Genomic DNA, 22,438 nt, shown 5'->3' on the forward strand with positions numbered 1-22,438 from the left:
CCGTCTGAATCTTTCATGTCTCAACAGTACACAGCACCACGAATGTTTGCCCTGACTAGAGTGGAGTTAATATGTCTCAAAAATTTACCTTTGATCTGTAGATATTCCCTTCAGTTTCTAGCAATCCTCTAAACACCTTTTCTCCCACAGGACTGTTTTCCCCAACCACACAATGAAGCGGCAAGAGGAGACTAAGGCCAATGGCCAAGTTCAGATCCTCCTGGTAGGGCTAAGGCGAAGGTCAATCCCTCTGCCCATCCAGTTGTACTACCAGCAGCAACAGCAGAATCCAGCAGCAGCTCCTACACCTCCAGCCGCTCGACATGAAGCACCAGGAGACCCTCAGGCCCCGCCTCCAGGTAGCATAAAAAGAATCAATCTTTTTCTTTTATTTAGACATAAAAGAATAAGTAAAGCAATATGTCATCACTTTGGGTGTCAACATGCTCCCCTATTAATTGATTGTGGATATGCTTGACAGAAAAGGCATTTGGTCTGTAACAGCCAATATGGTCTAAATGTCAGATGCTAAAGAGCCATAAGAAAAAGTACACTAGGCAGCTTTGCAGAGAGCAGAGCTGGTACCGCTGGGAACAAGATGGCTGAACTAATTACAAAGGCAAACATATTGAGGAAATCATCAAAGGAAATGTTACTTGGGGGAGCTCAGTAGTGAAATTGAAAGGACAGCAGCTAAGCTGCATCACATGTCATGAAATTGAACACAGAAGACACTCAGTGGTGTGTTATATCTTAATTCTGCATCTGTGGTTGGAGTATTTTTTTTGTCTTTGCCACAACTCAAATATGTTAAACCATATTTGGTGTCAGACCTCCACAACCATGCTCTAACTATGTCTTTCTACACTACGCTGATACATTTTTGCTGAAGTACAAAGAACATCTTAGATGTTGTATTTAGTAGAATTGATGTTGCTGTAGTAAGCCTCCTGGTGTGTTCACCATCTTTGAAAAAGCTAGTTTCTGACTGTTGTTTGTTTGTGTGTTGCCAGGCTTACCTCCTGGGCACTCTAGTCTTGGACCTCAGCTCGTCCGGGCCTTGGGCCCTGGCCTCAGCACCGGTGTCGTCACCCCATCCATGGCCTTGACTGCACAGGAACCTCCTAATGCAAACCACCCGACTGTTCCCCGTCACCCGGTGCCCCCGCAGGTGCCTCCACAGTTACCACCAAATCCTCTGGCAGCAGTGCAGCAGCATCAGGTCCGACCTGGTCCAGTGATCCAGATTCCAACGTCAGCACCTGCCGCCCAAAACCACAGTTCTCAAAACCCCGCCGTCACACCTGCAGTACAGCAACAACACTCCCCCATGCTCCCCACACAAACACCCGTCACACTTTTTCAGCAGGTACCGCAGGGCCACATCCTCACCGCCAGGGTCCAAGGTGTGTGCCCTCCAATCACTCAGACCCCACCCCTTCCTCAAACCCCTCTGCTGTCTGGACCTCAAGGTGGGGCTCCCCAGGTAGATTCGCAGGTTCTTTGTGCAGCATCTTCACCCTCCTCTTCTTCCATCCAAGTTGGAGGTGGCCAGGCTTTGAGCATTGCAGGTGTGCCCAATTCCCAAGGGTCACGTGTCACATTTCAGAATATTGCCCCCAAACCACCGCCAAACCAGTCAGGTGGACCAGCAGCCACAATAGCTACTCCCAGCCAGCAGCCTCAGCAGCAAGCCCAGAGTGTAGTAATAGTCAGCCCTAACCCCCAGCAGAGCCCAGCCTACACCCCTGCCATACATCAGATAGTTCTTGCCAACCCCTCCGCCATTTCCGGTGCCCAGACTATTCAGATAGCAGGGCAGCCTGCAGCTACTTCCAGTCCCTGCCCACCTCCTGCCTCTCACTCCAATACCCAGGTCCAGCCCAATCAAACTGTCAGCCATGCACTGTCCATGAAACGACATCAACAACAGCCACCTCTCCAAATTATTTCCCAAAATCCTCCCTCTCAGCCTACCTCCACTGAGTCCAGCTTGATCAAACAGCTACTGCTTCCAAAGCGAGGGCCTTCTACGCCAGGTGGAAAGCTAATCCTACCTGCCCCACAAGTGCCCCCTCCCAACAACACAATAGCTCCCAGTCCACAGGTCATCTACCAGGCAGGCTACAGCACCCAGAATCCTTCATCACAGCCTCAGCAGCTTAATGTCCAGCTGGTTCCCAGTCAGCTTCCCTCTACAGGAGCTCCAGCCCTCCAGACAGTTCAGCTCTTGCCCGGCCAGCTTATTTCTACAAGTAGTCCAAGTGGAGCTGCCATCCTTCAGGCACCTGCAGCAGCTGGACAGGTCACATTCACCGTGGTACCCAACACTGGCTTCACCACCTCTACTGCTGCTGTTGCCGCTGTCAGCCAGGGAGCTGTGGCTCCAGGCATTCCCCCTCCTCCATTCTCTACTGGAACGGTGCCCCACCATGCCCCAGCAGCTCCACCACCACACCCACCACCACTGCCAGCTCCCCTCAGAGGAGACAAGATAATTTGTCAAAAGGAGGAGGAGGCCAAGGATGCCGCAGGGCTGCATATCCATGAGAGGAAGATAGAGGTGATGGAGAACTCCTCCTTGGCAGAAGGAGATTCCTCTAATGGCAAAACCAGTAACGGTGATGTTGTGGCAAGTGCCAAGCTGCTAAATGGTCGGAAGTGCATGGAGTCTAATCTACCTCCATACCACTCAGGGAACAGCCAGGGAGCACTCAACGGCCCGGCCACGGAGAGTCACCCTGCTAATGGGAAGCAGGCCCTCTCCCCAGGCCCAAACACCCCTGTTGAGGGCAACCCTGACCCCAAAAAGACTCTTGTCAATGGGGTGTGTGACTTTGATAGGGGGGACAGCAGTGGCAACTTTAACAAAAACATTCCAAATCACATTGCTTCCAAACAGTACTTGGGGAATGGGGAAGTAGGTGCCTCTGATAAGAGTCACTGTGCAGATCCTCCTGTCCCTAGTCCTCCTCCACCACAGCAGGACACTGCCAAAGCCCAGCAGGCTGAACGCCTGGCCAACGGACCCCAGGCAGTAGGCACCAAGCCTATCTTGGAATTATCCAATGGACCTTTGGGGCCAGGCCATGCTGCACCTGTGCTAAGACAGCAACTGCTCCCCAACTCCTCCCTCCCATCCACTGTTTCTGTTACCTCCCAGAGTGTTGCTTCTCCTGCAAATGGAGTGGCCCCTGAGGCTCGAGGCCTCAAGAGGCCAGCTGAGAACGAGGACCGCAGCGCAGCAGCATCCTCGGGGATCCCCAACAAAGTGGGAGTACGCATCATCACCATCAGTGACCCCAACAATGCCGGCAGCAGTGCCACAATGGTGGCGGTGCCAGCAGGAACAGACCCAAGCACAGTAGCCAAAGTAGCAATAGAGAATGCCACTCAGCAGAGGAACTGCTCGCCCACACAGGCAGCTGGCACAACGGTGAGTCACTGTGGGGTTGGTATTGCTGTAAGCCACATTTATCCACACTCTTGTGATGATGTTATTTGACTTGGCGTCAGGTCAGCCACAGAATCTGTTTGAGTGTATGACAGACACACAAGGTAATTCTTATTTTCATGTCTAGTGGGTTATATATCAATTGTAAATCCCACATTTTATTGTTCTGGACAGCCAAAGTGGACAACTGTTTCCAGTTTTTGAGTGACTCAGTGTCTTGTGTATTGTGTTGTTTATTGGAGATACAGGCATTATTTGACTCACTGACATTTATAATATCTTATAATACATATGAGCTAAGGTGCTCCTTCACTGCCAGCGTTCTGTTCCTGTGAAGATGTTCTTGCAGCAGAGCAATGCTAAAGTTAAGTTCTTAGTCAGTATGGACATTGAGGAGTCCACTGGTGATTCAGCACTGAGCAAAGGTTACAGAAAGACGTTTACACAATAAAAGGCTTTGGCATCAAGAGTGGAACATTACTGTGCTATGTGCTCCATTATGCATGCCTGTTATTTGTGTTAACCATGTTTGTCTGTGTACCTGCTGTAAAACCCAACCAAAACATTGCTCTGTGCTGACACTGGTGATCAGAAACTTCACAGGGAATAACTGAACAGTTCTGTGTTTTATTTGGCAGTTAACCGACTTAGGGAGGCACTGTTTGCACAAGATGTGTACGTTTTATTTACAAATGCTGTGCAGTCAGATAATGGTGTTCTATGAATTGCTGCTGACTAACTGCTATGTGTACAGTGTATTTAGTGCTTTTATTTTTATTAAGGCGTTGGAAATGTAATGTGAAGTTGCATCTCAGACTCCAAATAGTTAAAATCTGTATTGGAAAGTAAAAATTCTGCCTCCAGTATATCTTTTAAATAAGGAAAACCACTGTGGCTGACTTGCAGCTGAATATAAATCATCCCATCTTCCTTCTGAAAGCATTTCAAAGATTCTTTATAGCTTTGCTGCAGCAGGGTTTCAAATGCAGCCCTTGGAGAGCTAATGCTAAGAGTGTAAAACCATTTTCCAGTCTGAATGGAGGTTAAGAAGGTGAGACCAGTTAAGACCATGTGGCTCTCACTGATACCCACCTCCTATAGCAAAGCAGCTGAGAGAACAACTCATGTCAGTAGACAGGCCTGGGTTACATCTCAGCCAACAGGTTCCTTCTAATGGTCATCATCATCATTCTGACTTCTTCTTCATTCTGTTTTTTTATCAAATATCTGACTTTTCGAAAATGTTGTCTCTCTCACAGCCTACTGTTACCCCGTCTCCGCCCCCTGTATCCCAGCCTGCACCACCGGGTAACCACAGCCCCCACCTCCCAGCACAGCAAACCTCCGCAGCACCATTAGGGCATAGCAGGAAAGCAGGGCAGAACTTCAAGTGTCTGTGGCAGTCCTGTAAACGGTACAGAACCTTCTTACTATGCCCTGAGCCGTGCATCACACTGCCTCTCTTACTGTCCTCAACTTATGATAAACTTTGAGCCATTATCCCCCTTGTTTTTGATTTGCTCCTGTTTTGTTCTCCAGGTGGTTTGAAACACCATCTCAAGTTTTCTACCATGCAGCAACGCAACACGGCGGAAAAGATGTGTATGGAGGTCACTGTCAGTGGGAGGGATGTGAACCATTTCCACGACAGAGACTGTCCTTCATCACACATTTACAGGTAAAATTAACACTCCTGTGTTACACCCCAGCTTTAGTGCATTATCAAAGAAATGCTGTGTAATCTGAATGGTATGCGTTCTTTGCGTTCTCAGGATAAGCACTGTTCTCGAGAGGCTTTGCTGGCTGCACTCAAACTAGAGGAGCAGCAGGCACAGAGTCCCAATCAGACTTCCCAGTATGTAGTGCACACATTTCTCCGTCAATGCTCATAGGTACATTTTATTATGTTCGTTATGTTGATATTTCTCTGACATTGTCTTGTGTGTTTGATGTGTTGTAAAGGACTCCGCCAGTGGCAGGCAGCACTCCGGCACCGCGAGCACCGAAAGCAATCGTCAATCATCCGAGCGCAGCTCTCATGGCCCTACGCAGAGGCTCTAGAAACCTGGTCTTCAGGGACTTCACTGTGAGTAGAACAAGGTTTCTCCATGAATTTCTGTCACACACACTTCTGTATGACTTTTTAAACTCTTGGTTAGCTGCAGTGAACAAAAGCTGCTCTAAGGTTTTTTAATCACCACTCTTTCTGTCACCTGGTGGTTCACACAGTGGTCAGGATTGACTGGAAGTGCAGAGGAAAACATTTTTTTCCCACCCCCAATGTTTGGTTAGAGAACCGTAAAGTTGAAATTTTAATAGGCCTTAATTTTTTTTTTTTTTTTTTTTAAATATGTTTTTTTACTTGAATGAGGACTTTAACTAAAACATCCCAAACATAAACATTGTTTCTTTATTAGGATGAGAAAGAGGGACCAGTGACCAAACACATACGACTAACTGCTGCCTTAACGTTAAAGAACGTCGCCAAGCACTCTGACTGTGGTCGCATGTAAGTATATTGAAAATAAAAAGAAACAATAAGGTTAAACAAAATGTGAATATTTAAGCGGACTTTTCTGCTTTTCTTAGGTTGCTAAAGAGGCATGAGACGCACCTCTCTGTGCTCGCGCTAAGTAACATGGAGGTCTCCACCACGCTTGCCAAATGCCTTTACGAACTGACGCGCTCGCTCCAGGCTTAATGCCAACAGGACAACCTCTACAATCCCACAATCCCACAACCCCACCCTCTCCTGAGACGAGAGGAGCAAGCCACCGGTGAGCTGTAGCGGGTCCACAAGTGGGGAAGCAGAGAGGCAGGAACCGAAACAAAGGCCCTCCTCCTGCCGCACCTGCCCTCCCCTCCAACCTCCCCTCTCACTGCTTACCTACTTCCTTGCCAACCTTTTTTTGACACCCCCCCCCCCCCCCCCTCCTCCCCCTCCTCCTCCATCCACACACACACAGGAGGGGAAAAAAACTGCCATGGGGTCTTCCACCAGCTGCCCACCAGGGGGAGCTCTTTAAGACTGCTTCCCCGAGGGACTCCACCGACGAAACCCCAAACACGAGCACATTTTGTTTAAGTTGTCTTGTTGTTTTTATTTTTCTCTTCGTCCCATGAACTGATGTGTGTGCTGGCGTGGGTAGCGGTCAACGGAAGAGTACGGATGTGTGGGGAGGTGGAAAGGGGGCAGGACTGCGGATGGTGTCCTACAGGGATGGAGTGGAGGACGACTCAGCTGGCAACTGGCGCAGAGAATTTGTTTTTTTCTTTAGAAACTTGGTAGCTTGGTTTTCTTACTTGAGTCAATATATTTTCACTTATTTATTATTGAAATGAATACCATTACAATTAATGAAAAAGAATCTTGTAAATATGTTGTGAATATATATAAAGAAGATCCTCTTTCATGCCGATGCAGCCACTGGAGAACTTGCTCTGTGGAGTAATAGAAGCATTACTTTGGCAGAATTGAATTAAGTAATATGTTTTTGTTTGTTTTTGCTTTTTTTTATGATCCCTGGTCACTTGTATCTAATGTGATTCTATACTCAGCAGTGGATGAATGTACTTAAAAACCTGTAAATAATTCTGCAAAGGTACTGATGCTGTAAAGCTTAGGGAGGGGGAAAACAGTTTTTTGTGGAACTGTGACATTTTTTGTATTATAATACCTTGTAGAACTCATTTTGCTGGCTGAAAGAGTATGGAATAATATATCTCATGTCATTTTGTAGAAGAAAAAAAAATATTGAAGGTATTCTCTTCCCTTCTTCTCTCGCACACCCTCCCCTCAACACACGCACACACACACACACAAGTAACATATATCCACTGTAAGCGTTTTGTCATTGTACGGGCACAGTGCGCGTACCAAAATTTTTTTGTATTTGTAAATTGGTTTAAATACATGGAGTTTTTATACAGGTTTTCTCCTGTGTTCTTTGCTTTACGTGCAGGTATGATATTTTCTTCACTACTTTTTTCTATCTTAATATAGTGTGGAGTTTTATTGTACTATTTTTTCATTCTTAATACCATGCCACATTCCGGCTCACGTCCTCAGACTGTCCTCTACCGTGTGTTGTGTAACATTTATGACTGCCTGTCGTATTAGCATCTGACCGGGGGAAACCCCACCATCCTCATTTCTGCGGTGTCAGTAGGATGTGTGACTATACATAGACCTAACAGTCTGTTAGAGATTGGCTTTATTTACTTTGGTGACTGTTTATAGTTTTTAAATAAAACACTGAACATTTTGCTTTGGGTTTACTCTTGTTTATTGCTTTTTTTTTCCATCACCACCAATTTATCCCAGAACTACATGTGTTTGTTACATGATTCAGGGTTTTTCTACAGAGCTCAAGAAATTTAAAAGAATTAGGCGTTTTAAAAAATGTGTAGTTGGCTAGTTTGGACCAAGTGTTGTGATTGTATGAAACCTCGTTAGCACGCTTAGAAGGTTTAGTTCCTGCAAGATATAAATATATATAAAGATCAAAACAAAATCGACAATATAGCATGAAATAATAAATGCAAATAGAAAAGGGCATTTCCTGAAGAAAATGCAAGTTTGATTGCTGCAGCTGAAGCATTGCTTTGAATGCTGATGTGAAGGATTGCTCTAAATTGCTGGAGAATCAGAGCAGTTCAGAGCTTTGTATACCTCTGTTTATGCCTCTGTGTCAGCCTGTCACCATGGTAACAACAAAGGAGACCTCAAAAACCACTCCTACTTTGAGAGCCTGGCGTGCGGAAACGATTCGGAATTAGAACATTCTGAATACAAGTTTGATAGAGCAGCAACTAATGAGCGTTTTAAGACTAAAATGGAGTCTGTAGCTTGAAATTTGTAGGAGATACATTTGGCAGATGACCCTCGGTAAAGGGCTCTCTCATAGACTTCAATGTTAAATGGCTTTGGAAATTTTATGAATATTTTGAAAATGAAACATATTTGAACAAATACAAACAAAATACAAGTTTAATAGCCCTTAAAGAGCTGAATAGAATGATGTTTGAACGGTTTCTGTAGCTGAAAGCATGTGGAGCTAGTTGCATGTCAAAGTTGAAGGTGGTTTTGAAGGCTCCTCCATAGACTCCCATGTTAAAAATGACAGAAATTGCTTAATATTTGAAAAATTATAATTTTTAAAAAAAAACTTGTTGAACCAGAATGTCCTCTATGAGATGAACATTTTGAAAAGATGTAGTTGAATAGCTGAAATCGGTCAACGTATGCTGAAGATACGCTGCGCCAAAAATGTACGGAAGAATAAGAAAGAAGAGGAAAGAGGGTGAATTCCAACAGTTTGATTGCCTTGCAGCAATCAAACTAATGATACTGAAATAGTTACAGTCTAAAATCCCAGATAAGACAATGAATTTGTTAGTGGAAAGTTTAGTTTTTACTGTCAATGATCTGAACGTAGCAGAAGTGCTAAGTGATCATTGAAGCATAAACTAGATGTTTGATTGCCTTGCAGCAATCAAACTAATGATAAAAACACCAAGAATGTTATAGAGTGCTGCAGACATACTGACAAACAGCTTGTGTTCTGGTGTGCTGAACATCAGCTGACGATTTTTTCCCCTGTGCTCATCACACTTCTCTGTATCGTGTGCTAAATGTGCTATATAGATAATCCCAGTTTTCACAGTTAATAGTCTTTTCTGATCAAACCTAACAAGCTCAGTTTGCTGGCAGGCTCGTGGACTTCTGTTTAAACACTGGACACTTTCCTTTGGCTCACTCCTTTCTCTACAGTTACATTGTAATTGACTACTGCTGCTTCCCACAGCTCTTAAAAAAACACCTTTTGTGCATAATCTTACACTGAAGAATACTTCCCGTTTCAAAAAGCAGTTTACTGTTGTTTTGTGCCATTGCTTGAAGCAGTACCGTAATCTGTTCTCTCTGCTGTTATTTAGGTAATAAAAAGGAGTTTAGATATAATATAGGGTTTAGATAAGATTCAAACTTTTTTTTTTACCCATATGGACAAGTTATTTTTTCATAATCATACTTACTGTATATTGAAAATAAAAAGTGTTACCTCACCAGGACAGATATAAGATCTGTATCTCTTTGATTAGAGCTGGGACTTTGGACTCTATTGCACTCACATATGCTCAGTAGTACAGTAGTTTACTTTAATTTGATTTATAAGGCATGCATAATGTCTACAAAGTATAAAGAAAATATTAAATATTTCTTAACATGATTGAAATCATAGTAACATTGGTTACTTTAAAGTGTATATGTTATTTGGTAGATAAATCAGCAGACATCATAACAACACATAAAAAACCTAATTGATGTCTTTACAAGTTCAATTAAGATACCAATGGAAGTTGAAAAGCAAACAGCTTCTCTTGCACCTGTTGCAGTAAATTCTTGAAATAAATACAGACAGATGGCTCAGTCCACTGTGCTCCGTGGTTATGCTCGGCGGCTCCGATGGGGGGCGCCAGTGGCACAAAAACTCGCAACCCGACCGCGAGACATGTGGTTGAGACTTTCTGAAAGCTGCGCTCCGTTTTTAGCCCAAAACAATTCCCTGGTTGTACGCTTTGTCAACATTTCGTAGCAGGGGTTTGAACGATAAACAACTATTTACTACGTGCAAACCATCCGCAGTTGCACTCAAAGGTGAGTAACGACACTTGATGCTAGCTCACTAGAGCTAACTGCTAGGAAGCCAGAAGCGACGTAAGCAGGTGCTGTTGTTCAAAGCCGCTAGTTAGCTTTCAGCTTAATACGCCTGCTGCTACGAAGCTAGCTAACTTATGACCTTCAGTGCAAGAATAGTAGCTAATGTTTAACAGTTTTTAGCCGTGTTTGTTGCTGTGCTAACAACAGCTGGCTAGCCCTTGGGTAGCTGTGTTTTTAGCTAGCAGTAGCTGCCCGGCTAACCAACAACAACCATGTTGTCACCGTCGTGTTGGCACTGGTTGATGCTAATTTTGTGCCTCCAGCAGCCAGGCCGTGCTGGCACGAAGCAAGCTTTCACAAGCATCTGCCTGCCAACTTAGCCGCTATTTTACTACAGTCAGACTACAGGATCTAAGTTAGCATATTGATTTAACAGTTAGCCTAACCTTGTTTGAGGCATTCAGCCTTACCTTATTAGCCGGCAACATTGAATGGTCCCCGAATAACAGAGTTGGAATGACAGTTGCACTGCTAATGAGCAATGGCTGGTGGTGACTCGGTTTATTTTAGGTGTTCTAAATGTGTTTACACAAGCGACCCAGACGGAGGCTCTGATCCCAGTCCTTTACAAGGGCTGCCCTTCTAAATTACAAAAGCCAGTTCTGCACCAGCAACGAAGATTGAAATATAAGTACATGTTTATTGTCAGCTAGCTGGAGAAGTAAAGTCAAGTTTTGCCACCATGACTCCGATGTAAATAACACGCATTGATTGTTGAAGCATAAACTTATACTACTAATACTACTACTGATACTACTCAGATTTCAAATCTAAGACACGGCACTGGTTTTAGGCCTCTGTTCCTAAATGAAGTGAGTCAGAGTGTCAAATGGAAAAAAATATTTCACTTTCACTTTTAGCATAACTGTATAACAAAAAATTCAAAATTAGGCAACCAAATAAGTTACACTATGGATGTATATTTTTGACTTTTTTGTTATAATGATGAACTTAACTGGACGTTATAATAGTTATAATTTCTGTGTAAAAAAAACTGTCATAATTGACATCCCATAGACTTATGTACAAACTATTTTAATTTATAGTTCAGTGTGTGTATAAGCATAACTATGATGATTGTTAGCTGTGACATATAAGTGTGTGTCTATTTCATATGTAATTCCTGATTTATCTGTGGTCATTGGCACCAATTGGTGCCATACATTTGGTTTGGTATGGTCTTGCAGGCTAGGTGGGCACAGAGTTAACTTGTAATCACACTACATGTTTTAATTGGCTTCCTGCTGCCAGAGTCTGAAACCTCTCTGCTCAAACTGTTCAGAGAGACCATGTGAAGGTCACTTGAGCCTACTACAACTCAATAAATTGTGTGTCAATTGTGTTGACAGAAAGTTAAAGGCAGTGCCACATAGTATTAGATGTAAAGCTGACATTGGACTGCAGTATGCCAGCACTGTACTAAAATTGTACAAATTATGACCAACAATATTTGACTTCACAAAGTAGAGTATGCTTTGGGTGTCCAGTCACATAGCATAGCATAGGTATGCCATAATATGTAGGATGCTATGGATACTGTGTGTATGTTCCGCATCCTACTACTACTACTGTCATGGTGGGATGTATTGTGCAGTGTATGAACAACTAATTCAGGTTGAGTTTGATGTTTTAGTGGGCAAGCCTAAGAATCTGAGTCTCTGGGCAAGGACAAAAGTAATTGCTACACCATTGAACATCTCCAGTACAGCAGGTCTTGTGGGGTGGTCCCCAGAGCAGCTCGTCTTACACTGATTGTTGCCTGAGTCCTTTGTCTATGTTTTTTGTTTACTATGGGTTTTTTCTGTCATGACAGTTGGTCTGTATATAATAGGAAAAGGTTTATATATATATATATATATATATATATATATATATATATATATATATAAAATTAAGGCTGCAACTAACAAGTATTTTGGTACTCGGATACTCGCCGATTATTTTTGCGATTATTTGAGTACTCGGATGGCGTGTGAATATAGTTTTCCATACCCGGCACCAAAAGAGTGTGTGTGTGTGTGTGTCCAACCTGCAAACGGCTCACCCGCGTTTCGAACCCAGGGCCTCTTGCGCCCAAAACGATCATCCTGCTGCGCCACAAGAGAATCATTCTCAATGACATCACTAACGGGTTATCAAATACTAAATTAGATGTCGAACTACTAGTAGACCTTATCACCTGTAGGCTGCCACCATTCCACATGACATTTTTATCACTTTCTCTTTCAGTGGTGATTAACACAGCCTGAGGCCAGACATGCCTGGAGCTGGAATTGGTGAGATTTCTAAACATTGTTCAGTTACATCTTTGCATTGCATTGTCATCTTAGACGCTCAAGTAATAAATACCCCTAAAACCAGCGTGTCCTCTCCTGTGTTTTTAGGTGGCCAGGGCCCGCCTGATGGGGCAGATGCTGAGGAGGCGGAGAGGTGTCCTATCTGCCTGGGAGTCCTGGCTGGAGGCGAGCTTGCCATGCCTGACAGCTGCTGCCATGTGTTCTGCCTCAGATGTCTTGTTACATGGGCAGAGGTGACACTCAGTGCTGCTCTGTTATTAGCTAGCATTTGTCCAGTTTTACATGTAATTGTAGGCTTTTATGAAAGTGTACTTAAAAGGCATTTGCTGATATTGGCCTTATACCAGTAAACTTTTAAAAACAGCATTTTGTAATTTCCTCCAGAACACAGTTCATCTCAGTAGAAAGGCACGTAAACTGTTAAGATGCATGCCTTTGATTTATATGAATGATGTTTGTTTGCTTTACTTTGAAGCTGCAGATGGCTCCTTCCTGCCCCGTGGACAGACGACCTTTCAGTAAAGTTTACAGATGGGACAAGAATCTTAACTGTGTGCAGGTCAGTGTGGTACTTACCAGATTTCTTTCTCTGTCAAAGTTGAGGTGGTTTACTGATGCGTCACATTGAAGCAGAATTTTGCTGCTTTATGTAGTGGTCTCACCCTTGTTAACCTACAGAGGTTAAAGTAGATTTTATGACTATCATGAGTTTATCAAATGAAATAAGAAACTTTTTTGTGACTTTCTGTCAAATCCACTTCAGCCTTACTTATTGAGCGCTACTTTCAGGAAGCAAATCATGTAAAATGTGAAGGCACCATTACAAACAAAATTATGTGATTGGCTTCAAATCAGAGCTATATATTACTTACTGTATTTTCCGGACTATAAGTCACACTTTTTTCATCTTTGGCTGGGTATGCAACTTATACTCAGGTGCGACTTATATATGAAAAAATATACAAATAGTTAGCCTTGTGTCCTGACGTCCCGTTACATATTTAATGGCAGGTGTTCTGTCCCTCTCTTACGGTTCTCTTTAACCTCCAGCTTGCCCACACTTTGCATTCCGAGCATAGGTGACGCTGAATGTGTGCTTGCAACTGAGCCGATAGGCCGACAGGTCGCTAATTCCAGACAGCTATATGAGCGCACAGTAGTCTGCCTTTTACTCTTGACAGGATGTTTATAGGAATTTCTGTGCGGTGAAGCGAATCATTTCTCCACGTGAGGACTTGTTGAAATGCGTGTGTCTCACTCTCAATGCCCTGCAGCCACACCACTTAAGTTAAGAGGAATTCAAAAGGCTAAAAACCCAGTGATTTACGCTGGCCCGCTGGTGCGACTAATAGTCCGGTGCGACTTATCTATGGTTTTTTTCTTCTTCATTACGCATTTTTTGGCTGGTGCGACCTATAGTCCGAAAATTTTCTTGTGCTTCTGTGTGTGGTTCTATGCTTTACAACAATATGTGCTATAGTAAAATTGTAGTTATCCTGTATCTGGTGAGTGTAGGCAAAATGTCCTCAAAAAATAAAGTTTCTCTCATTGACCGGAAAAGTCTGAACAGTCATCCTATATCTGTGCATAGATATTATGTGCTAGATCGAAAATCTGCAGATGAAAACATACTTGTTGGAATGGAAGACAGCTCAGGTCAACTTGCAGCCACCAGTCGGAATGTGTTTTTACTCTGCTCTGCGCCTGGTCACCTGTCTTTCAGGCAGTCATGACAATGGATACTGTAACTGTAACACTAAATCTGATTCTACCTATGTTGTTTTTAAAGGTTCCTGTGACGAAGAGACCGATCCCACCAATTCAAACTGAAGCTGAGAGTTGCTGTTGTAGAACCCCTGAACAAAAAGTCTGTCTCAAGTAAGTGTCAGCCATTTTTTCTTAAGATCAGGCTGCAGAGAAAGTGAGTAAAGGTGATGTCATTTTTGTCTTTTCAGTAGCAAGTCTGTGAGAAGAGTGCGGCGGCAAAAGGTGGAGAGGACAGCAGACACCAAAACAAAAGGACTAGTGAGGAAATGTAAGTTAAAACCCTTTTCCATCCATAAATGTCTCTTATGTGACTGCGATATCTGACAGTATGTCAACATCTTTTCCAGGTAATGATGAAGATCCATCATCACTGAGCAGAAAAAAGGTGTGCCCTGCGTTATCACTTTGTTTGTTTTCAGTTGATATTCATGCTGTTGTTAAATTGCATTAATATCTGATGTATTTTATCCAGGTGAGAGGAACAGAGTGCTGCACTTGGTCGCCGCCTCCGTGTGTCTCATTAGCCACTTCCACACAGGATGTGTAAGTCTCATTGCTCTGAAGGACAAATACAGTTTTCTATGGATCATAGAACAGAACATCACTCAAGTAGTTTTAAGGCGTACTTAGTTTGCTAGCTATTCTAGGTTACAGTTTTTTGCAACCACATAGTATGTTAATGTAGACATGTATGATATGTGCAGCCAAGGTATCCAGCCAAGTCCACTTTCCAATTAAATAAGTCTGATCTTGGTCCTGCAGTGCAGATCCTGTGTGGATGGCAGAGGACATCACATATGACACTGGATTCAAGCAGTGCAAACCTCAGACACAGCATTGTCCATGGCTCTCTCCTGCTGCTCCCATCCCTGCAAATGGCACCTTGAGGTAATGGAATTCCAGACGAACACTGCTGTAACTTTGTTTGCTAGATAGCAGCAGTTCATTAGACCTTTATTGTCTCCTCTCCCTCATTTTCACACAGACTTTGTTATGAAGACTGTCTAGTCTAAGCTCAGTATGAAAACCCAGATGACACCAGGATTAACAGACCAGTTTTCATAATCAGCTCTTATCTCATGTATTACTAACCATAGAGCACACAAGTCAGTCATCCCGAGACAAATCAGGAGCTGTAATCATTTTGTTCAAAACAGATGCAGGTAGCAGTTGTGATCACACATCTTCATGTAACATAATACTAGTTTGTCAACATTTCTGAATTCAGGCTCCATCTTATCAGGACTTTGTATAGTGTCACTAATGAAGCTGCTCTGCTGTGTTGTTTTACAGGCCTAATTTTCATGAAGCTGTGTGGAACCACAGCCTGTTTCCACTTGGACACATTTCATCTCCCCTAACCTCCAGCTTACCATTTTCCCCAAGCCATTTCGGTAAGTTGTGTTTGGCAATACTCTCTCCTTAATGGAAACATTTAAGTAAAGATTCTATCTCTTAAAACACTCTATGGCAGGGGTGGCCAATTGTTTTTTTGTTTCATAAAAAAAGGGCCACTGATTCTTTTATTATTTTTTAATAAATAATAAGATAAACTAAAGTGTCTACCTTTATAAATATACTCTTGTTACATTTTTTTTATCATTGCTGTCATTTACTGGTTACTACTCTGTCCTCTCCCCTCTCTACCCTGTGAGTGCCCATATCTACTGTGAGTGTGCGTTAGAGGCTCGTTTAAGCATCTCTCTGCACACACAGTGCCGAGCAGCACAGATGGTGTGAAGTTAATTTTACTGAAGAAAACCATTATTGTTAAAACTAATTTAAAAAAGAAAGAACAAAACCCCAAAGTTCTGAAAGTCTGGGAAGGAATGCACTTTTTAGGAGCTGACTGCAGTGCAGCATGTCAGTTGCAGCACTGTGGTCACACCTGAATGTGCCGTGGAATTTCCGCACACTTTACTGTACAGTTCTGCATGGTACAGAGTGCTTGCCATAGTAGTTGCAAAAAACGTGCATGTTTATAGATCTTGTAATAAGTCTCACTCCTTCGATCATTCACGCTACTACATACACACACAAACGCAGTAAGGCGAGCGATCAAGAGAGAATGAGACATCTGTGTTATAAAAGAACTTGGCAGCACCGTGAGGAAAGATGATAGACTAAAAAAAAAAAAAACATTTTCTGAACTGTGCACAGGACGACCCAGACCCCCTTCTCACACCACTTCTGTGCACACCACTTTGTCAACAAGCACAGGTGCCAATTTGCCAATTCTCCACACAGTGATATGATCGATAAGATTTTTTTTTCAAGTGCTCGTGCCTCTTTTGCATGCACCCTGTCCTGGTTTCCCTCTTGCCATTCCTATGTTGTACTGTGAACCTACAAACAATATTACAATGCATCATATTATATTTTTGTCAACTTGTCAATGACCTTGTTCAAAACTGTTTTAAACTGTCAAGACTTTCAATCATTTCTGGTCATAGTCACAACAATATCTCTTCTGTAGTGTTTCAAGGCGTTGTCTGCGCCATCACGTGTCCCAAAGGAGGAGAGAAGAGAGGCAGCCGTGCTTCAACCTCCAAAGCGCCCACCAAAGAGTCTCTACCATCCAGACGATCTGGACGCAACAGTAAAACCCAAGAAGAGACTCCAGCATCTGACCCTTCATCACCACAACAGTCCAGTTTGTCAGACTCTGACTCGTCTACTAGCCAGTCCACCAGGGCAGGCAAGGCTTCTCAAATCCCAGCCAAGAGGAAAGGGAAACAGGTAATGAACAGAAAGGCTAGTGGAAAACGGAAAGCAACAAGAAAAAAAAGTACTCCCAAAGTTGTGAGCACTGCAGTAGCAAGTGATGAGGAGGAGGAAGAGGGTGATGGAAGTGACAGCAAAGAAAGGGAGGAAGAGGAGGAGGAGGAAGAAGCTAAAGCTAACCAGGAGGAAGAGGATGTGAACTACTATTTAGAACAGCAGCAGACTGATGCTGAAGGAAGCTTCAACAAAGACCAGGATGATTTCAACTCTGCTGATGAGCAAGGAGCTACAGAAACATTAATGAATAATGAAGGGCTGGAGAATGACGAGACTCAGGAACTATCTAGTGAACAAGAAGAGAAAGATGATGAAGTAGAAAATTACCTCTCCTGTCACTTGGACTTGGCTTCTAAGAGTCCCAGCTCGTGCTCTGAGGGCATTCAGGGCAAAAGAGAAGAGGAAGAACCAGCCAGCCCAGTTTCCACTGGAGAAAAGGATTCTGAGAAATGGACTTTACCAATCCCCTCTGACTCTAATAACACTCTGCAAGAAGACCCTATGTCTCCACAGTGTGAAGAGCAGGCAGAGAAAAGTGACAGCATGGATATTTGTCCAGAGTCAGAAGAAACCAACCATGAAGAATTTTCAAAGGAAGTGGAGGCTGAATCATGTGAGGACTTTGTACAGCCTGGTTCTCCCTGTGCTGGGGAGTCAAAGGTACAGGTAGCTGACAAAAAAACAAAAGATTCTGAGGAGACTAATGCAAAAATGCTCGGATTAGAGGAGTATTCAGGGGGTTCCACCTCTGAAGAAGCAGCCAAGGAAGACAGCCTGTCTAGGGATGATACAAACGTTATCCCCATGGATTGTGGTTCACCTTTGAGTGAGCAAGGGAACATTCCCTTTTCGGAACTTCTCCATGAGACGACTTCTTCTGCTGCTGCACCACCTGCTGCTTTCGCTTCAGAAAGCCAGGTCACCAAGGATGAGAGCGCCAAGAATGAGAGCACCAATGACCAACAGGAGAGGGAAAGGAGCCAAGAAAGGAAGAATGGCAAGCAACGGCGCTCTCGATTCCACTCCCCGACCTCCACCTGGTCACCTAAGAGGGAGTCCAAGCGCGAAACATCCAAGCGCTCACGATCAAGAGAACGTGACGACAGCCCACCACTGAGTCATTCTTCACGAGCTCGCAGCAGGGACAGAGACAGGGACCGGGATGGAGAAAGAGAATATTCTAGGAGGGAGCGTAGTCGGGAGAGGAGAAGGCGGCGATCCCGGAGTCGCTCTAGGTCCAGGTCCAGATCCAGATCCAGGTCACGGTCTCGATCTAGAACAAGGTCTTACAGGCGAGGGCCAAGCCCTCGGCGGTCAGGATCAAGAGAGCAATCTCCCCAGAGGAAGGAACGTAGGGGTGGCTGGAGGTCTGGACCCAGCAGTGGGACTGGTGGTGAGGGACGGAAGTATCATGGAGGCACTGGCCGCTTTGAAAATGGTGTGCCTACAGAAAGTTCTCCTGAACGCCAGGGGTGGTCGGATAATCCTGACTGGGTTACAGAAAAGACTCGGGGTGATGCTGAGGCCAAGACCCGGGACTTAAGTGGTGGCTCACACTGGGAGGACCACCGCAGCAGTGGTGGGAACAGAGGGGAGCCCCGGGGTGGCAGGGGGGGGCGAGGAGGATTTGAACGTGGCCGCGGTGGAGGGTGGGGGGGTGCTGGCAGCAACCGTAGCTTCTACAGCCAGCAGGAAGAAACTTCAGACAACCGTTGGCAGCCCAGAAACAACTTCTCAGGTACAGGCAACAATTCAGGGAATGATGCGTATAGCCGCTTCAATGAAAACCGGGGTAGCGGCCGAAGAAAAGAGGCTGAGCAAGGTGATGTGGTGGACAGGTCAGGCTGGTCCTCAGCATCCAGCTGGGCTGTCAGGAGGACGCTCCCTGCAGATGTTCAGGACTATTACTCAAAGAGGGAGAGAGGGGGAGGACCAGGTAGCTGGAACCGACCAGAGGAGGAGCAGCAGCCAACAGCAGGTTAGTCCTCACAACTGCGAATCGAGCCTCTCTTAAGGGCATCACAAATTTCCTTCTAAAGTACAAGCAGGGGTCACAGCGTGTGGAATTCATGTTCTCTTTGATGCTTGGCTAAATTTAGTTTAGCTGTGAAGAGAAAACACATCAAAAAATTCCCCCAGGCACCTGCACTTTCTCCGATTTAGAGGATTCTTTTGAAGTTCTTCTTTTACTTTTGAAAGTTTCCTCCCACAGCATTTATGTTTGGCAAGGTTTTTGATTCTACTGTTGGGTTTTGACATTCACACCTTTTGGAATATATCTCCACATTTTTGTCATTTATTAATTTCATGTTCTTTTATTAGATATTATCCCACAGAATTACATTATCTAGTTAGTAGTTAGTAGCTGGTTATTCATATTGTTCATTATTTTGTTCTCCAGATGCCCCTAAAAGTGATCCTCCGCCCCAAGTGGTTCCGGGTAATGCTCCAGTGCCTGTGATGAACGTGATCCCTCCTCAGCTGAATGTTTTCCAGCATCACTACCCCATGCAGGCCCCGCGAGGAGCCCTGCCTGTCAGCCTGCAGCCAGCGGCACCCTATGCCATGCCTCCTCAGGTCCCCATGCATCTTCACCCTGCCGTGCCACTGCTTCAGGTGCCCGCTGTTGGTGCGCAGGGTCTTCCACCCCCCCCTCCACCCCCTCCTCCCATGCAGCAAGGCAGCCAAACGACAGCAGTTCAGCCTGATGGACACACGGCACAGGTGTGGTATGACAAGACTGCAGTAAGAAATGTCCTCAAACAGTTAGTGTCACAGTCCTTACTATCCTGCCTTCATGTAGATGGTGAGCACTGCAGTGGGTTATGGCAAACCTGGTCTGCTTCCCACTCCAACCAAAGCTGGCATCACAGTGGTGACCCAGGGCCAGCCAGCTACGAGCCAGGTGCTGCCCTCCTCTACAACACAGCCCAGCCAGCACAGCAAGGCACAAGCTGACAGCTCCAAAAAAGAAAAGGTAACATGCACCTGTCCAGCTGTGACAACATCTGACACAGCAGCCTGACGTCTTCTTTCTGCTCTAGAAGCAACAGATTCAAGAGAAAGCTATTAATGAAGTGAAGACAGCCATCAAACCATTTTACCAAAAGAAGGAAATCACAAAGGAGGAGTACAAGGAGATTGTCCGCAAAGCGGTAGAGAAGGTAAACACACCTCCCTTTGCTGCGTCTAAACACATCAGGTGTTCTTGTGTTTACAGGGTTCTGCTTTTATTGCATTTTTTTCACGAGCCAAAGTCCAATTGATGTATTTTAATTTGAAAATTCACTGGATTCTCTCTGCTGTTCTGGTCCCTGACTGCCTGCCAGCTCAGTCTGGTCGGTGTAATTGTTGTTTTGGCTGCAACAGAGTGCCGAACTCGGCAATATCGTTTTTGCAGAGCAGAGGGTCTCCTTTGGGATTAAACGCACAGTGGTGTGTCAGGTGGAGCCTCATATATTGACTAGAATAGTAGCGATCAACTGCTAGATAATAGGTTGGCAAATGTGTGTTTGGTGTACTGTCACATGTAGTACGTTAGCATTGTGTATGTTAATAATTGCAGCTAATTTTAAAACGGTATTTAGCCTTGTACTTGTGTGCTTTTGGTTTTGTAGATAACAAAAGACAAACAAATGTCAACTGCAAGAATTTTTGAGATTCAGGACAAATTCTGCTCCCTTATTTTCTAAGTTCCATCTTTTCTCCTTAGGTTTGTCACAGTAAGAGTGGGGAGGTGAACTCCAGTAAGGTGGCCAACCTGGTGAAGGCCTACGTGGACAAATACAAGCATGCACGCAAGAAATGAAATGCTGCCCTGCTGCTGGGGTGGTCATGCCCTCACAGATCCATTCAGCTGCTCAAGTGCAATTTCTTCTAGCTGGAATTTGGCCTCCAAGCTGAAAGATGACGGAGAGCCAGAATTTTTTTTTTATATATATCTACCTTTTATTGATTGATGAAGATTTTTTTCTATAGATTTTCATATTTTGTTAGAAAAAATGACCCAATCAGAAATTGTAATGCAAGAGCCCTTTATTTTGCATAGGCCCTGACTTGGGAACTACTGTACAGAGCGCATGGTAGCGTTGTGGGGGTGGGACTGTTGATACTAAAGATGCAAATCTCAGTGAACAATGTCAGCCTGTGTAGTGGAGAGCCTCTCCCTGGCTGCCGGCTGGTACAATGAATCTCTCTTCTGTGGCATCCTGAGCACATAGCTTATGAATTGAATATTGTCAATGTTATTATATAATATTTCAGATGAAATCCTAGTTTAAAAAAACTGTGCATTGCCTTTATTAATCTCTGTGACCCAGTGATTGCCTGGAATCTGATGAGTGTGATTGTAATCAGGGCCCTGATTGGACCCAAAGTGGGACAACCAGTCAGCAGTGAGTGTATAATGTGAGGTGCAGGTCCCTGGGGGGGTTGGAGTTTAGGAGATATCGACCCCATGCCCTGCCTGAATGTGTAATAAATGTCAATGCGTGAACAAAATACTGGTCAAAGTATCTGCAGATTAGTGAAATGAACCGGCTGCTTCCTAATGTGCTGCGTGTGTGTTTGTCAGAGGTGCCGCACAAAGGACTCGCCCTCGATTGTGTTTTTCTTTCTCCAGCACATCTTAAAGACAGATTAATAGTGAAGCTTGCATTTACAGCTCGCAGCCACAAGGTGGGTTGACAACTTTTTAAATGTTTTTGGTCTTGGAAACATGCATCACTTTGTATTTTCTTCAGCTGAAATCTAGTTAGAATAGGGATGGAAACCTGTTTGGCAGCGATGAGTAAAGGCCTCCTGAACACACAGGTGTTTTCATACCTGGAAGATTAGATGCAGCTGTTTGTGTAGCTTCTTTGTCTAATAAGAGGTTTTGTTTACTGACAATATTTTAACATGTTGCAGTAGGCAGTAGGAAATTCCCAGATAATAAAAATCAGTAATGATGGCTGAGTTGCATTTAGCTGCTTCATTTTCCCTGTATCAGGCTTATTGGGATGCTAGGATACTATATTAATGTCATTGTTAATATAAGTAACATTGCCCATGATAAATGTGTAAACAACCCAATCAATCTTGAAATGATGTCTGTTCAGTCATGGAGGTGTTTCAAGGCACCGTGGGTGAATTTCCTCAGAAATGGTTTAAGCAAAATTAGTTTTAAGGTTGCGGTCAGGAGCGGCATCCCCTGCACATTTCTGGCTATGGTATAATTAAGGCTGTCAACTGCTGTCTAAAAATGTAATGATAAACCGCTCAGATGTTAATTTGCATGAGTGAAAGAAGTTAAAATGCTGTTCAACATCTGCTGGCCTGCACACATGTTAAAATCTAATGTGGCAGAAATGTAATTTTACACTAGAGGGCAGCGGTGGGCAGGTTGAAACAACTCACTGCAGGCATGGCTGTTGATTG

At 44.1% G+C, this 22,438-nt stretch overlaps 2 protein-coding genes and 1 long non-coding RNA gene across 7 annotated transcripts in view; 2 read left to right on the forward strand and 1 right to left on the reverse strand.

Moving 5' to 3' along the window:
* arid2 (AT-rich interactive domain 2) overlaps positions 1–7,719 on the forward strand; it is a 30,823-nt gene extending 23,104 nt beyond the window's left edge. For both annotated transcript variants that reach the window (XM_028400614.1, XM_028400615.1), the window contains 8 exons: positions 151–359; positions 1,014–3,436; positions 4,714–4,868; positions 4,994–5,132; positions 5,227–5,309; positions 5,417–5,540; positions 5,872–5,963; positions 6,044–7,719. In XM_028400614.1, coding sequence (XP_028256415.1) covers positions 151–359; positions 1,014–3,436; positions 4,714–4,868; positions 4,994–5,132; positions 5,227–5,309; positions 5,417–5,540; positions 5,872–5,963; positions 6,044–6,155 — 3,337 coding nt within the window. In that variant the 3' untranslated portion in view covers positions 6,156–7,719. The remainder of the gene's footprint in view (positions 1–150; positions 360–1,013; positions 3,437–4,713; positions 4,869–4,993; positions 5,133–5,226; positions 5,310–5,416; positions 5,541–5,871; positions 5,964–6,043) is intronic.
* LOC114432548 (uncharacterized) overlaps positions 1–10,982 on the reverse strand; it is a 12,592-nt gene extending 1,610 nt beyond the window's left edge. For both annotated transcript variants that reach the window (XR_003670287.1, XR_003670286.1), the window contains exons 1-2: positions 10,586–10,982; positions 1,020–1,262 (exon numbers count right to left, since the gene is read on the reverse strand). This is a non-coding gene — a long non-coding RNA (uncharacterized LOC114432548). The remainder of the gene's footprint in view (positions 1–1,019; positions 1,263–10,585) is intronic.
* Positions 9,917–21,972, forward strand: scaf11 (SR-related CTD-associated factor 11). 3 transcript variants are annotated; one of them, XM_028400616.1, is made up of 15 exons: positions 9,917–10,112; positions 12,405–12,451; positions 12,560–12,705; positions 12,948–13,031; positions 14,262–14,350; positions 14,428–14,507; positions 14,587–14,624; positions 14,712–14,782; positions 15,002–15,127; positions 15,533–15,633; positions 16,716–18,998; positions 19,422–19,744; positions 19,824–19,997; positions 20,065–20,184; positions 20,733–21,972. In XM_028400616.1, exons 2-15 carry the CDS (start codon positions 12,433–12,435, stop codon positions 20,826–20,828), a joined length of 3,750 nt encoding a protein of 1,249 aa, XP_028256417.1. In that variant the 5' UTR covers positions 9,917–10,112; positions 12,405–12,432; the 3' UTR covers positions 20,829–21,972. The 3 variants fall into 3 exon arrangements, with proteins under 3 accessions (XP_028256417.1, XP_028256418.1, XP_028256419.1); XM_028400617.1 differs by having other exon boundaries at positions 14,431–14,507; XM_028400618.1 differs by having other exon boundaries at positions 12,954–13,031.
* Positions 21,973–22,438: the final 466 nt, after the last annotated feature.

Source organism: Parambassis ranga, chromosome 2, assembly GCF_900634625.1.
Source record: "Parambassis ranga chromosome 2, fParRan2.1, whole genome shotgun sequence".
NCBI classification, from domain to species: Eukaryota; Metazoa; Chordata; class Actinopteri; family Ambassidae; genus Parambassis; species Parambassis ranga.

What these genes read in the sequence shown, in the direction of transcription:
- scaf11 (XM_028400616.1), top strand. An exon ending in GAACAAAAAGTCTGTCTCAA is followed by an intron (nt 14,351 to 14,427) that starts GTAAGTGTCAGC and finishes TTGTCTTTTCAG; the next exon opens with TAGCAAGTCTGTGAGAAGAG. An exon ending in CTGATGGACACACGGCACAG is followed by an intron (nt 19,745 to 19,823) that starts GTGTGGTATGAC and finishes GCCTTCATGTAG; the next exon opens with ATGGTGAGCACTGCAGTGGG.